Raw genomic sequence first — 16,446 nt, forward strand, 5'->3', positions numbered from 1 at the left:
TTTATAGTGGACAGCTGGGTGTGTGTGGAATTCCTAATACTGCAGAGCGTTACAGGATAAAGTCCAGAACCTAGAATTACAGCTGCTAAACCCATCATTATATCAAGTATAATAACTTCCTCGTCTTACAGGTAAATCCGCACTTCTCCATTCCTAAATATAGTGATACACATATTGTTCAGTTTGCAGAATAATTTGCTTGTAATTTGTCACATGCAGTCTCAGTAAAGTATGGATCTAGTGTTCCTCTGGGCTATTCCCACATTAACAGAGGCCCGCATTGTGGGAGTTTGTAGAACTACCAGTGCCGGCATACTTTGGAAGTTGCCATTGCCTGCAAGTGCTGAGCGACGATCATGAATTAAGCGGTCAATTCATGCTCAGCCAACCGTTTTCTATGCATTATAGGCCGCTTCCAGAAAGTCTTCCTTTTGTATTTATACGTATAATAAATGTAATAAAATGGGTAATGTGGTTGTTTCAATTTGGAATAAAACTTTTTTTTTATCTATAAGTTACTGTTGTGGACCTTAGTCATACTGGTGCTTGTAGTTCCATAATGGCTTTGTATTTCACTTTCAGTATAATCCTGCCACACAACTGCACTAGGGGTGTCTGGAAAGACCCTCTGTTTTAGCAGGCTCCGGTCCCCTAGGGTTTCAGCTTCAGGCTGGTTTGCATGGTGCTACATGCCTGCCAGTTACAATGTGACAAGCTCAGGATGGTAAATGCTGGTACTGGTTACCACTTTTGCTCTTCTCCGCTTTTGCAGTAACTGGCCCAACACTTTTAAATTATTTGTATTGCACTTTAAACCAGTAAAGATGTAGTAGACTATCAAATGGCTAATATTTGCTGCTGTATAACTTACTATGTGGACGTATGTTAAGAAACATGCATGTAAAACTGCAACTGGTTTCGGCCTGTGTTCAGGACACATTTTTTTCAGCCCTTCATTTGTGTTGCGATTTGCAATTCCATAAAACACTTGATGGCATTGCGGTCTTGTTCATATAATTACAGCATTTCCATTCCTCAGTAGCTTCTATTGACATAATGTGAATACTAACCGGTTTGTGCCAGTGAGTGAAGGATTGCATTGCACTGTAAAAGAATAAGTGACTCCATCTGTGTCATGGAAGATTAGTCACAAATTTAGGGTAATGTAAATGACACAGTACTGAGTAGCGATGGGAAACCTAGATTCTACTCATTTATCTAGTACATTCTAGAAGATAATAGCTAGATTCTGGTTGCTATGGGCAACAACTCCCCTTCTAAAACCCTGCAGTTTAGTAAATATACCCCCTAGTGTTTATAAGCTCTACAATCATTTGTTCCTATTCTCTGTCCTCTACAATATATCAGAGCTTGCTTAAATACTGGCTTTTTTTTATTTTTTATTAATCAATTGTGTGATATTTATGAAAACCTAAAAGAAACTAGCGCTGTATAAATATTGAGTCAGCCTAAATTTATAGAAAGATAATATTTTTAACTGATATCAAGCTGTGCCGATGAGTATTCCTCATTCGTCTGAGCTTTATACACATTGGGATGACACTTGCATATATTTCTTTACTCGCATTCCTATAAATGTCACCCGCCAGTGACTTTATGCAAATGCTGCTACAGAGTCCTTCCCTTTCCTACATCCGTGTGAACAAATGTGCAAGGACTGAGAGGCCCTCTGTCACTGTCCGTATATGCTGTAATACTGCTTGCTGCCTTTACACATCCCATGGCAGGTGCAGTGTATCCGCCTGAGTGTGGCCTCCTGTGTGAGCAGCTGAGCCTCTGTACACAGCCATTTTCACCTAGACGTCCAGAAGTCTGATCATCTCCATGTAAGCGCCCATCACTCTTCCCACAACATTTCTGATACCGTGCGACTCATTCGCAATAGCGCCATAGGAGTTTCTAGGTATTTTGGCGCAGTAACAAAGAATCTCTCAATTACAGTACCTTAATATCAGCATTGCTCTGAGTCAGGCCCACCATGTTTTATGCTGATGGGTACAGGCAGTGAGATATGCAAGTATTCATATATCCGTCTCCCTCTCTAAGGATCATATACATGTAGATCTAGATATAAGCATGCATTATATTAATATCCTAAGTCTCTATGTACAAGCATTAAGTTTATAAATACAGTCTTGCCTTGTACATGTACCATAAGAAATCTTGCACTTACAGATGTGTCCTAATACATCTAGGCTCCTTGTGCGTCTAACAGCCCTTCTAGTTGCCCCACGCCGTGATGTGACTCTGTAGCGCCGAGTGTCTTTTCATGTGAATTTTTCCCCCAAAATGCGTCTTATTTGCACAGCGGTGCATGTTGGCCACACAGGCAGCTTCTGCTGATTATAATGATATGGGGCATGCCTATATTCTGTGAGTGTATTCTCTGTATGCATAATGCTACGTTAGTGACAGTCACTGACACTGTAACGTAGTATATCACATGCAGATACACCAGCAGTATATAGGCATGCCACATATTGTAATCAGCAGATGCTGCTTGTGCGTCCAATAAACATCGCTGTGAGAATAAGACACATTTGAAGGGAAAAAGTGGTATGAAGAGACACTCTGTGCTACAGAGTAGTATTATGTTTAATGTGACTTGTAGTGCACGGAGGTAAGATGTATGTGGACACATCTGTAGCATTGTAAGATGCATGATTACACGGTATATTATTACATCAAAATATATTTTGAGACAGTCTGCCATCTTCAATGTAATGAACATTGGAAGGCCTGTGCTGTTTATATGATATATTATACTGTTAAGTATGATCTGATTATAGTTTAAATAACACACTTAAAGGGTAGTGCTCAGAAATCTGTGTACTACACATGGGTGTCCTGTTCTCTTTGCTGTTTCAAGAAAGATCCTTGAAACATCCGTTTTCCGTGACTTCCTGCACAGACTCTTATACTTGTACCTGATGACAAAGTAAAGACTTGTAACTATTTAATCATTATATATGTGTTTGCTGGTTTTCTGAGTGAGGGGTATTCATAAATGTACAAAAGACTCTAAGCTTAAGTGGAGCGGAAACACTTAATCTCTGTACGAGTTGTGTATGTACCGGTAACACTTCTGTTCCTCTTCAGAAGCAATCTACTCCTGGATGGGCCATATGATGAAACCTTCTTTGAGAAGTTGAAGGACCTGTCCCTGGAAGATGACGGTAGTGTGGAGTATGCAGTGACAAAGGTAACGGAGGACATAATAAATTATTTACATCCTACTATGCGTAAGCAACATGTGCATTTGATATAAACAGTCTTGGAATTGTCTGCATTGTTTATCCTCACTTATGGCTGAGTCTTACCGTGGGTGTGTCGGGCATGTGACCTGTAGTAATTACGCGTAGCAGATTATTACATTGCTCTGTGGGTGTCTCTCCTCCACCGAAAATATGGAAAGACAAAATGAACCTAATGAAATACTGGCAGCTCTAAGCTGATGTGGAAGTGGCTGTATGTGGAATGCATGACAAGGCGTGCAGGTACCACGTGCATTTACCATCCCTTCATCTCACCTCCGTAACTTAGCTCTGCAGAATGACATCATCTTTCTACACTACTATGCAACAGGCGCACTATTATGTCTACCAATTACACCCTTCACACTACCTGGCTCTACCCCCAACCTGCAAACACTTTGGCTTCTTTGTAGACGCCGCCATCTTGCTACATATATCTGGTCCCCTTGGTGGATATCTATATGCACCTGCACAAATCAAAGTGCTAACATGTTCTAACTGGTTTTGCAAGTTGTGACCTCCACTGTTGTGTGTTGACATGCACTGTAATTGTGTGTGTGTGTGTGTGTGTGTGTGTACGTACTCAGGCTTTTTTCTATTACTTGTGCTCATGTACTTTTTCCTAAAGGGGAAATTTAAAGTAGAAATAAAAGGGAAACAAATTGCATTGATTCCATATTAGCGATACATAAAGTGTGTGTGATCATGGTTTGTTACTTTTATAGTGATTTTACATTAGTTCTACAGCCTCCGTCTTTCATGCTTGGAAGCGAGTGATGGATGTACACTCGGCTGGTTGGTGCTTTCCTCTTGGCAAAATTACAAAATCTCCAAAATGTTTAGTTCATGTAAAACTCTGATGCTTATTAATGAACTCCCACCATCTCTGTACGGTTATTGTTACATTTCAGATTAGCAGATATAGGGGCCTATTTATCAAGCCCATTTTCCATAAAGTTATGCAGAAACAGCAGTCTCCATCATTTTATGTATTCCCACTATGTACTAACTGCCTAATGCCGGAGATCTCAGGGAAATCTCCTTGAGAATGCTTATTAGTGCAGCAGACTGCAGTCCCCATTACTATCAATGGGGACTATGGTCAGTCATCTCTATGTACCAAACTCCGAAAAGCTTTTAGAAGTTTGCTGTTTCTTGTATAAACAAAAGGGGCCATAGGGTATCCCCCAGCACTCTGAATGATATCAGCAATAAGATTTGAAAAACTACATGGTGGTAGATAATTCAGAGATCTCGTTTGCATATATTTGCAAAAATATGGCTAAGCCTCCAGGCCACGTCACGGCTTCTCTGATTACTGGTGGTCCATAATACTTCGTCAAAGTCTGGGGCGTGGAACCCCAAAAAGCTGGCAAAGGCCAGCCAGTCCAGGGCAGCACACCTGTGAGAGACTGAGGTGTTAAGCTGCATACACTCACAACGATTTTAAGAACTGTTTTCTGTCAGATTATCTGTCAGATTTTTTTAAAGTGTAATGAACGATTTTTTTGAACTACAAACGATTTTTGCATATTCCCTTAATGAAAATCGTTGAGTTGACAAGTCTGACTGAACTACAAACGTGAACGCGCAAGAACGATCATCGTTTGACTCTGAAAAAAATCGTTCACTTTCTAACGATTATCGGTAAACTATATCGTTTAACGATAATCGTTCAAAAATATTGTGTATGCAGCTTTAGTGTTAATAATCAAAAGCTACGTGTTAAAAGGTGATACACAGGTGTAAGGTGTCATCAAAATTCTAAATAAAGTAGTATTAGTAGAAAAATTATTTGAAAGTGTTAAAGTGCTAAATAAAAGAGTTAGTGTGCCACCCCAAAGCACTCCAGCCACACCAGTCCAGGGGGCACCGCGCTGCAAACTCGTCCCTAAAACTAACAACATCCAATCTGGGTCATATCGTTGCCCAATATAAAGCCACAAGACAATGGCACATACACAAGTATATCTAAAATGAGAGCCAGCTCACCTTGGAGTCACCCTCTTGTATAGAATAACCCCTCCCTTTCAAGCACCTGAGTGATAATACTACCAATATGTGTCCCTTTTGTGTATGCCATGCTCAGATGGTGTAAACCGTTTTATGTCTGTACTTTGTCTTTACTAGCCGGAAAGAGAACTTCCGATTTCTCTCCTGCAGTCTCCGCCCAACTGTGGAACCTGCCCCTGCTGTGCGCCTGTGAGACTCCTACATGACCCCGGGGATGTAACTCGCAGGGACAGAGATTAGCAACACTGCTTTCCCTGGGCGTAGCAGGGGCTACGGTCTAAAGATCTACAGTAAAAAGGTAGACAATGTCTAGACAGGCAATAGGTCGACAGGGACAAAAGGGACCCCAACCGTTAGGGTTAGTGTTAGGCACTAGAAGGGACGGTTAGGGTTAGGCACCAGGGGGGAGGGTTAGGGTGAAGATTAGGGTTAGAAAAAAAATAATAAAATCTCGTGTCGACCATATGCAGGTCGACCCTTTGAACCGGTCGACCATTTATAACTGTCGACTTTTTGTCCCTGTCGACCTATTGCCTGTCCAACATCTGGTGTCTATCTAGACATTGGCCACCTTTTTACTGTAGATCTTTCAATCCACATCCGAGTGGCAGATAGTACATAGCGGGGACATTTATTTTTGTCATAAGTAAAAAGGCTGTTTTTGCGAGACTACCGTTATATTAATACATAGGCCTCTTAGGCTAAATAGTGAGAAATATGTTGTTGCGGCCTCCTTAATCTTAGTTGTTTTGAACATCAGTGTTCCTTAACCAATTTTTCCAGGAAAAATTCATTGAACAGAGAATGACAGAAAGCCTAGTAGTCATGTCTGCCTCTGACCATCTCTTTTCAGATTCAGCAGTACAGAGTGGCCATGACAGCGAAGGACTGCTCTATCATGATTGCCCTCTCCCCCGTAGTTGAAGAAGAATGGTAAGAGCAGGACTTTGACTGTAGGTTATGATATATATATCTCCAAAGACATTTTCGTGGAGGGAAAAAAATTAAGCCTAGCCAGTAATAAAATTATGCCTTTCCTAGTAATTTTCTTTATATGTCGCGGCCTCACACTGCCCTATCCCAGTTTTGGGTTTGCATCAGCTGTCTTAGGTTCACAAATGTAGTCTGGATATAGCTGTATACACGTGAACTGACCCTTTACACCACACTACAATTTCACCAACACATTGAGCTGTACAATAGCAAAACTTGCTTTTAGGTCACAAGAGTATAATACTGTAGACTGAATGAGAAGCCTGCCCTCTAGTGATGATTACTTATACTGACATGCCAAATGTAGACTGCTGTTAGGCTTACATATACTTGCACTGCATGAATGAAGATTTCTACAGCACTTAATTTTTTGATGGCAAAGAAAAAAGAAAGCTGGGTAGATGGATGTATCCACATACACCTATCATCACGTCACACCAAATAGCCCAGTTTACTACTCCACAGACTTTAGACAAATATAAATAAGGTGGGGTATGGCGCTATTAGTCCAGAGATGTAGTCCAAAATAAAGTTCCTATTAATAAGATCTCCCATATAGTCCTTCTCAAAGTTCATCCAATAGTAAGTGTTTTATTCCAATTACCTCCAGACTGTTTCTGCTGAGGAATCCAATCAGGTAATCAGTTCTCAATGGGATTAAGGTCTGGGGAGTTTCCTGGCCATGGACCCAAAATTTCAATGTTTTGTTCCCCGAGTTACTTGAGAACTTGTGGTCAATCCTCAAGAAGCGGGTGGACCAACAAAAACCCACAAATTCTGACAAACTCCAAGCATTGATTAGGCAAGACTGGGCGGCCACCAGTCAGTATGTGGCCCAGAAGTTGATTGACAGCATGCAGGGTGAATTGCAGAGGCCTTGTAAAAGAAGGGTCAACACTGCAAATATTGATTCTTTGCATAAACTTAATGTAATATTCAATAAAAACCTTTGACATTTATGAAATGTTTTGTAATTTTAGTAACCTCTGACACAGGTCTAAAAACACTGAAGCAGCAAATTTTATGAAAAGCAATACTTGTCATTCTCAACTTTTGGCCATGGCTGTATAGTAAAGCTGGGCTGCCCTTGCTCTCTGGACCCATGAGCATCTCCATTATAGTTTGGAACCATTTATGATGATATATAACCATAAGGCATTTACTCTCCACAACTTGCATCTGGTCTCACATACCACTTTCAAAATTACCAGCATAGGTGAATGGTTGGAGACACCCCATGGATGGTATTCACAGTACTGTATGTCACCCATGGGAGAATGTGTCTCAAACAGAATATTAGACCTGTGTAAAATAAAGAGGTGTTTCACTAAGATGAATACATGATTACTAGTTCTATAACATATGCTGACATCTTGTATTTTACTTTAAGAGTAAAGAGGCTTTATGCAAAGAGATTACATCTTGTCTGCTTAAATTAGTATTAACAAATGTTTAACTGTGTGCTCTCATTTCAGCTTTGATTCTAGACCTGTGATTAAAGCCTCAAGGTCAAGCTTCATGTATTCGGTTTCCATCTTGGACTTAGATTTGAAACCTTATGAGAACATACCACACCAGTACAAACGTGACAATAAGATAGTATCCCATTACCTAATAAGTACCCAGACTCGAGATGAGGCCACCACACCCCTCCTCTTTCCGGAAATTGAAGACTGCACGCTGCTTCTCCACAAAGTATAGCATACAAAGCATGGAATACTCGATGTGAATGTATCACCATCTTATCACCGTGTCTTGCTCGGTGCAGCATGCAGGGCAGATACCCAAACATGTCTGGGAGAGTTTGACATGAATTTTCTGAAACCATGACTTGTCCTAAAGGAACTGGGAGGACTCCTTATTGCATGGCTCAAGCTTTTAATAAAGCCTTTGCATTCCTCATTTGTTTGATACATGAAGACTAGCTACAACATTGGGTTTTTTTTTTTTTTTTTGTATAATGATAAAGACGAGCTGCCATTAATGAATCCTGGCACCTTTGCATTCATTTTGCTGCTTTCATCTGGTGTGCCTAAGGGAGGTCCAGGCATGTCTTACTGAGCCTTATGCAAAGGTCTGTGCTGTATCAGGGTAAGGACTTCTAAAACAGTGACACGTATCTCTACACAGGCTGTGGTTCTATACAGTGTGCAATGAAACCTTTCTTTTTTTTTTTTTTTTTTTTCTCTACGACCAATGAAGCCACTATATTGCTATTTTCTGTTCCAGTGAAGGGTGGGTGTCTTTATAGATAGTCATGTGGAAAATCCTCTTGTCTCTAATACTTGCCTTATTTGTGGATTACCTTTCTATCCTGTTTTTTCCAATTGTCAAATTGTGTTCTATGTTTTGAAAACCGTCCTAATTTAATCTTTATTACGTAACAATTCACTTTAAGGGGCATATGTATCAAAGCTTGATGTGAGAGAAAATTGAGATATATATCACCAACCAATCAGCTTCTAACTTGCATATTGCAGGCTGTGTTTCAGAAATTATAATTTGGAGCTGATTGGTTGGTGATATATATTTCCAATTTTCTCTCTCAGCAAGCTTTGACACATATGCCCCTAAGTGTCAGTTTGAAAACCTGTGGGAAATCTCTAAGTTATATAACAGGGACATGGTTTTTACTATATATTTTGAGCTTCTAAAATTCCCATACATTAAAGTGCATGTGGCAATGTGATAGATGGCTCCACCATGTGTATATGATGATAGAGGTGGCATTGATGAACCATGGTGTAGCAATGATTGCTGACTCCTCTGCCCTCTTGCTTGTACACATGACTCACCCTGCACGTTTATACTGAAGAGAGGGAGTCCATCAAATATTAGGTGCTAAACCTATTTTAAGACTTGAATTTTAGCTGAATGAATTAAATGTAATTTGCTGAAAGCTTACCATAAAACTTAGGCATAATATCCTGTTAAAATAGTTAGGGTTTTTTTTTTTTATATCATAGTTTGATTTACTCTTTATATGTTTTAGGACTAAACTACTATTTGTGTGCTACTCCTGGGCTGTAATATTTAATTTACTTTTTTTTTTTTTTAATCTGATTTCATAGGAAATATAAAGTGGTACTAGTAGAATTCACTATATTGCAGATACAGCCTATAAAGGCTAATAAGAGGATAATGGACTCTAGCGAGATGGTGAACAAGGTCATGTACATGAATTTCTGCTGACATGTTACTAACTGCCAGAAAGATTTTAGTTTCACATTAAATATACTTTCACCTGCTACTTCTACATGGATAATATTGGGATACGGATATAAGCTGAATTTCTAATGTCTGTGAAACTTGTAAATTGAGTTTTGTCCTCTGCAATGTGAGTTTGTGCTGAGGGCACCGCCTGATTCCTCAGAAGAAGCTTTTTTTGTGCATGTACAATACAGTGCTGGAGCTTGTGTCGCCAATGAGAACACTCCATGCTCCTCTGTGAACACTTTTAGAGCCATACGTTGTGTGCTCAGGAGACGTGTGTGTGAATCGTATGTATCTGTCACTGCCCTTACTAGAGATACCACATGATGCAGACTCATCAGTCATTGAAGGAACTACTGCCTCTGCTTGTGGTGGAGCCGCTATAGAGCCTGATGAAACTGGAACATCCTCGCAAGGCCCCCACTCTGCATAGTAAGGCTGGCACATGCTCAGTATACAGGCTCCCATGCATACACTAAAGAGCAGGGGCCTGCAGAGGGTAGATGGGGTCTTTCCCTAGATTTTGTCAGTAGATAACTGCTTGTTGGGAAAACATAGAGGACAAATTTGGCTGTAGAGAATGTGCTGGTGTATTTTAGCCTGTTCCTGACTACTGTACTTAGTGTAACTTCTCTCGCTTCTTAAAACTATCTTCCTCCCGAAGCTATTTGCTTTACTCATTTAATTGTTTATCTTGTGTTCTGCTTTGGGACATGGGCAAAGTATGTGCTGCTCTGGTCCTCTGTCATAATGTCACTTTCACAGTTTTTTTTTCTATTTTAAATAACTGGTAATTTATTATGTAGCATTAATGTGTCCGTAATTACATTTAATATTAGATTGCTACCCTCAGAAAGTTGATATGATGTACATATTCAGTAACTGGGCACTGATGCTTAACACACCTCCCAACACTTTCCAGCCCAATAGGTCCATCACTATGAAGCGGCAGCAGAAACCCTTCCCTGTAAGCCCCACTCTTTTATAGCCTGTGCTGTACATTGGCACTGCCCACTGGTCTCAGGAAATGAGATCTGCGTAACCTGTAAATGACTTATGGCCGTACCACATTAAATGGCTTGTCTGTTTCATTAAACTGATAATTTAACTGTTCAATGTGTCCTATGGTAGACAGGCCAGTGTTAAGTTTTGTAAGTGCATTTTTTTTTTTTTTAGGGACAAAATTGTAGTCAAATGTACTGTGTACAAATTAGTCACCTGTATGAATAGTCAGAAAAAAACCAAGTCTTTTACGCTGTATCTGATGCACAGATTATGTAAGGTAAGGCAAATTTATGTGGTCTAAAATGAATTTACAATCTCCAGACTCTGACAAAAGGAAGAAAAAAAACCTGGAAGATTCTAAACAAAGAGCTGGAAACTCCCACGGCTAGATGCAAAGCCCTCTGTCCCTGTCAGTGCACAATCCATACTGTCTGTCACATTACCATTTTTTTTTTATTTTATTTTTTTACAGGATAATGTAAACTGTTGCACGTAAAGCAAAGGGTATGGAAGTGTGTGTGTAGGAGAGAGAACGAAAAACCAAACAAATGCCAATTGAAAGCAGAGCCCATACAAAAGTTTAAAGTGCTGATCAGGATGCACATAAACCTTGCAGTCTTTAAAGGCATTCTAATGTCAAGTTACTTTCTTGTTCAACCATATCTAGCACAGGGACATTACACTAGACGTAATCCTCTGTACAAGCTAGGATTATATGTAACTGTTGCATATGTCTGCCTTTTCCCTGCTTCTGTCACCATGTTTTGTGGTGAAAGGATCATCACACAATATGTATGAGACTGTTGGGGATTTTGGGGAAGAGAAGTGAATTCTGGGACAGTAATGTAACATTGATACTTTAGTGCATAATGGTTGCTGCCAGCATACTTGGTAACACATACTAGGCTTTTAGACCCATGGGGACTGATTCGCAGGTGGATGCAGATGCGGCTGTTGCCTGTCTGCAGCTATATGGTAGGTGCGGTTTCTCCATGAGTATGGCCTCCTATGTAAGTGTCTGTGTATGGAAACACTGCCCTAACACAGACTATCTTTGTGTGTGCACTACGCCACCACCCAGGAACAACCCCTACATTCTCATCACATTTCTGAGACTGCATGCCTCAATTGCAGCTCTCTGTGCACACACTATCTATACATATGTGCCGTAGCAAATAAATGGCTACACTGCGTCTGCCTTTGTGCGTACACTCTTTGTAATGCATGTGTCATGGTTTTCAGACATTTTTGTGCATGCACTATAGCAAAGAAGTGCTCTACTATATGAATTCATTGCATGGGGCTCAGAATCAGGCCCATGGTGTCTGGGTTATGCTAGGATTGTGTGTTCGTCCTGTGAACATAGAGATTTCTTGAGAAACAAAATGCATTGCGCTTTGAGAGGCCTCACCCAATGTGTCCTCAACAAAAGAGTTGACTCCATATAACGCGGGGTCTATGTGGAATTAAGCATAGCTAGCATGAAGATGTGGTTACACTGTCCTATACACACACTTCTCAGTCTTGTACAGTCAGGTGCATAAATATTGGGACATTGACAGAATTTTCATTTTTTGGCCTCTATTCACCACCACAATGGCTTTTAAATGAAACAAACAAGATGTGCTTTAACTGCAGACTTTCAGATTTAATTTGAGGGTAATTACATCCAAATCAGGTGAACGGTGTAGGAATTACAATGGCTTCTATATGTGCCTCCCACTGTTTAAGAGGCCAAAAGCAATGGGACAATCTAAACAAACCTAAATCTAACTTTCACTTTTTAATACTTTGTTGCAAATCCTTTGCAGGCAATTACAGCCTGAGGTCTGAAACGCATATACATCACCAGACGCTGGGTTTCATCCCTGGTGATGCTCTGCCAGGCCTCTACTGCAAATGCACACAGAACAAAGCACTTCTATAACCTTAGTGTGTCACATAACATTACAGTATGCCTTTCAGCCATGATGAGACTTACAACAATGGGAGTATTCTGGGACAGGATAACTCTATACATCTGTTCTCTCCTATGCCAAACTTGTCCTCAGGTCATCAGCACAAAAAAATCAACACTTTTATATTATGCTTTACCTGTAAAATGTGGAATTAAAGAGAACTGGTGACATTTGATATTTTATACTGGTAATTTGTACACTAAAGCTAGGTACACACTTGTACTATCATACTTTTGATGTGTTTTTACTTTCGATTACACTTACGTGCAGAAGTCCTGGTTAAAGTGGCGATTCATGCATAGACACACATTCGGTGCTGCTGCCGAAGGAGCATGGCCAGAGGCATCGGGCAGAATGGTCGGCGCTTACACACTTCACTTATTGTCTAATATTGTACTATCACATCTGATGAAAATTAAACTCACAACCTGATCATCAGATACGACCTGTGCGTGCACACTTAAGATATCGCATGAACAGGTCAGGAATTGAAACTACTGGCCGATGATGGTATAGGTATGTACCTAGCTTTACATGGTAAATTAAGCAATGTAAAGCCACTAGTAAAATAGTAAAACCAATGACACATATCCACTGTACAGCTAAACTGTATACAACTTTAGAATTTGTCTGTATAGTGTATGTCTTACAATAGTCTGTTTAATATTAACCAAATTTTAACTCTAATTTGCATATTTAAAATAAGTCTAGTCCTAAGTGATACTCTTCTAATTTTATCATCTGACTCTGCGGTGGTGTTGACTTTAGATTAATTTCAGACCTGTTTGTGCATCTGGCAGGCCACTGCTGTGGCCCTAGGTTTGTGTCCCCTACAGATTGCCTGAGTGTCATCCAGCTATTTGGGCCTCATATCTGATCTGTCCAATTTGGCCACACATGGCTCAGACTGAGCAGCTGGATCTACTGGTGTGTGGGCAACTTAAATTAGAAATTGGAGTTAAATATGGTGTGTGTGTGTGCGCGCTCTCTATCCCGGCAGCTGAAATACATACCCCGGGAGCCCGATAATGAGAGATCCCGACGGGCAAGAAAGTATACTAACCCTACCCCTCTCTCCCCCAACCCTCCCTTGGTGGTGCCTAACCTCCCTGGGAGGGTGCCTAACCCCGCACCCTAAACCTAACCCTTCCTGTGGGAGGGTGCCTATACCTAACACCTCCCCATCCCCCCCCCTTCTCCCGCGCGGCTAAGACGGGTTGTCATACCTTTGTTTGGGAAGCCATCTGTCGAGAGTCAGGCATCTGGATCTAGACACCTATCTTTAGTCCTGAGACACATATATATATATATATATATATATATATATATATATATATATATATATATAACACACACACACTTTCAATTACAACATCTCCACATTGGCAATGGTTTTTGTTACTCTATAGCATTGGAATGCCAATTCGTCGTTACTTTCTGTCTACTCTACAAACTATTCCATAAAGCTCAAGGTAGAAGTTTTTTCAAAATAAAGTTGAATTTGTTAGAATCAAATACACTGATTACACCTCAAATGCATTTCTCTACATTATTCCCCTTTTATGCATTCTGTTCACTGTTTTTAAACATCCATCCATTATGAAGTCTTATGTTGCTTGACCATAACCCACCTCGTAAAACAGACTTGAAATGTGATTACTGTTACCAAGAAACGTGTTTGGATTATAAATGTCCCACTGACTTTGCACATCTGAACCATGTAAACCATACATATGGATTGCTTTTTCTGTATCCGTCTCATGTAGTTTTAATGGCTTATTTATTTTCCATGTCATGATAAATTATATAAAATGTGCCATGTTTACTGTACATACAGCATGACTTATGTATATGGTTTATAAATCCAAAACAACTACAAGGTTTATATTCAATAAAAATATTGCAATTTCAAAAGTGGGGAATGTGTATTTTATTAATTGCTGTGTATTTCATACCATAGAGTAATAGCAGCAGTCACTGACTTGCTACACAAAATGATTGAATGATATTCTCAATGGACCCTTGAATGCCAAAGACCTGGAGTAGAGTCTTGAATCCCGGCGCAGCATTTTCCAGTACTCCTGCTTTATCCAGAGCTGCTGCTGTAAGACAGGCAGTACAGTGTTATTATGGTGGTCATGGACAGGTCTCTACCCTAAATCCCACACACCCATCTCTGCACATTCCTACAAGCCAGAGTTGTATTTAGAATTATGCTGCAGGAGTCAGAGACTGCACAGAACACTTATGTACATGGCGCCAACATACTCTGCAGCACAAACATACACTGTAGTAAAACAAAATACAGAGGTACAGATGTGTCCTCATACATCTAGCCTCAATACGCCATGTGGCGCAAAGCGTCTTAGTCACAATGCAATTAGGACGCACCAGGAGACTGCACTGATTAATTTGATATGAGACACTTGTATATCTGTGTATGGCTGAGTGTGTAAATGAAGCACAGCGGAACTTGGCGTGGAAAAAAAGCTGCAGCCATTGTTTGTAGCGCTCCGTGTACAGACTTGTGTATCTGTGCATGACTGAGTCCCAGTGTCACATATCAAATTACTCAGTGCAGTCTCCTGGTGCGTCACATTGCAACTAAGATGCATTTTCGGGTGAAAGACGCGCGGCGTAAGCAGAGTCACACGGGACCTGGTGTGTCACTATGGGCTGTTGGTGTGACTGCCGCAACATTGTATGAGGACAAATCTGTGAGGACCATGTTCAAGGCTTACCACCTACAGGGAAATAGGGGATTGTTACACAAGCTTAAATGCCACAATGTACTTAATATAATTAAACATAATGATAGCATTAATCTCGTTATTTAATAGCCACACTTCGTATTTCATATTGCTCCAGCCAGATTGCAATGTGGAAAAATACTTAGGGGTATATTCAATTGGCCGCAAGAAAAGCCAAAAACCCGCACCTGCGAGATATTTCCTGCAGGTGCGGGTTTGTTATAAAAACACGCGCCGGGAGGTTTTTTTTTGCGCACCTCCTGAGCAAGCGTGATTTTCCCAGAAATCAATGTTCTTAGGAAAAAGCACGTGTACTTGCTCTGACAACCCCCCCCCCCTCCCCAAAGGACTAATTAAGCAATTGGAAGTATCCAATTAGCTTAATTAGTCCTTAATTACGCATCTTCCGAAGCGCTGTCTTCTGCATCCAGCGTCGGGAGCCGGCTCTTCTGCAGCAGCGGTGAGTATGTCAGTGTGTGTGGTGTATGTAAGTGTGTATGAGTGACTGTATGGTGTGTGTGTGTGACACCCGGTGCGGTGTGTGTGGCCCCCCCGGAATGGGCGCTGGGAGAACTACATCTCCCAGCAGCCCTTGCTCCTCCCATCAGCCCCCGGGACTCCCAGCAGCCCCCTCTCCAGTAAGAAGAGAGAGGGGAGGCCGCGGAGACCCGGACAGGTAAGGGACTTTTTTTTTTTTTTAAATTTACTCGTGGTTTTCAGTGATGAAAATCCTGCGCCCACTTTTTTTTAATTGAATCCCGCGGGTATCGGGAGCGCGCATACCCGCGGGATTTCAAAATTGGCCGTGAGGGGCGCGAGGTTTGTTCCTCGCAAAACCTCGCGGCCAATTGACTATACCCCTTAGTGTGGCTATATGTGATCAGTTACACAGGAATCTTACTTTGTGAGTTGTTTGACTGTAGGAACAGAAAAACAAATGTAAGTTTGGAATTATGTACAGTACAGGCAATCAATGCAGAATGGAGTCACAGAAGAACATGTAAAGGAAATAATTAATCTAGCAGCTTCATTCAAAATAGATGTAGATTCTTGACGGGTGAATTCTGGTTAGGACAAGAATAGTAAGTGAATTACAATGGTTAATGAGGGATATATTAATTCCATGAATCGAGTATTTGCAGTCTCTCGTGTCCAATAGGACAATGCCAGATACAATGCCCGTCAGGCCGACATACATTTTATCTGGCAGCTTGACACCCAGCAGACAACATGGGAATA

The 16,446-nt window shown here is 40.8% G+C and overlaps 2 protein-coding genes across 6 annotated transcripts in view; one reads left to right on the plus strand and one right to left on the minus strand.

Moving 5' to 3' along the window:
- Positions 1-14,355, plus strand: part of IPPK (inositol-pentakisphosphate 2-kinase) — a 107,875-nt gene extending 93,520 nt beyond the window's left edge. For both annotated transcript variants that reach the window (XM_088456895.1, XM_088456896.1), the window contains 3 exons: positions 3,121-3,223; positions 6,142-6,221; positions 7,757-14,355. In XM_088456895.1, coding sequence (XP_088313021.1) covers positions 3,121-3,223; positions 6,142-6,221; positions 7,757-7,982 — 409 coding nt within the window. In that variant the 3' untranslated portion in view covers positions 7,983-14,355. The remainder of the gene's footprint in view (positions 1-3,120; positions 3,224-6,141; positions 6,222-7,756) is intronic.
- Positions 14,354-16,446, minus strand: part of CENPP (centromere protein P) — a 475,725-nt gene continuing 473,632 nt past the window's right edge. For 2 of the 4 annotated variants that reach the window (XM_088456900.1, XM_088456901.1), the window contains exon 9: positions 14,355-14,559. In XM_088456900.1, coding sequence (XP_088313026.1) covers positions 14,432-14,559 — 128 coding nt within the window. In that variant the 3' untranslated portion in view covers positions 14,355-14,431. Of the gene's footprint in view, positions 14,560-16,446 lie in introns of all 4 variants that reach the window. The other 2 variants (XM_088456903.1, XM_088456902.1) reach the window with 2 other exon arrangements.

Source organism: Taudactylus pleione, unplaced genomic scaffold, assembly GCF_031769625.1.
Source record: "Taudactylus pleione unplaced genomic scaffold, aTauple2 ptg000726l, whole genome shotgun sequence".
Classification (NCBI taxonomy): domain Eukaryota; kingdom Metazoa; phylum Chordata; class Amphibia; order Anura; family Myobatrachidae; genus Taudactylus; species Taudactylus pleione.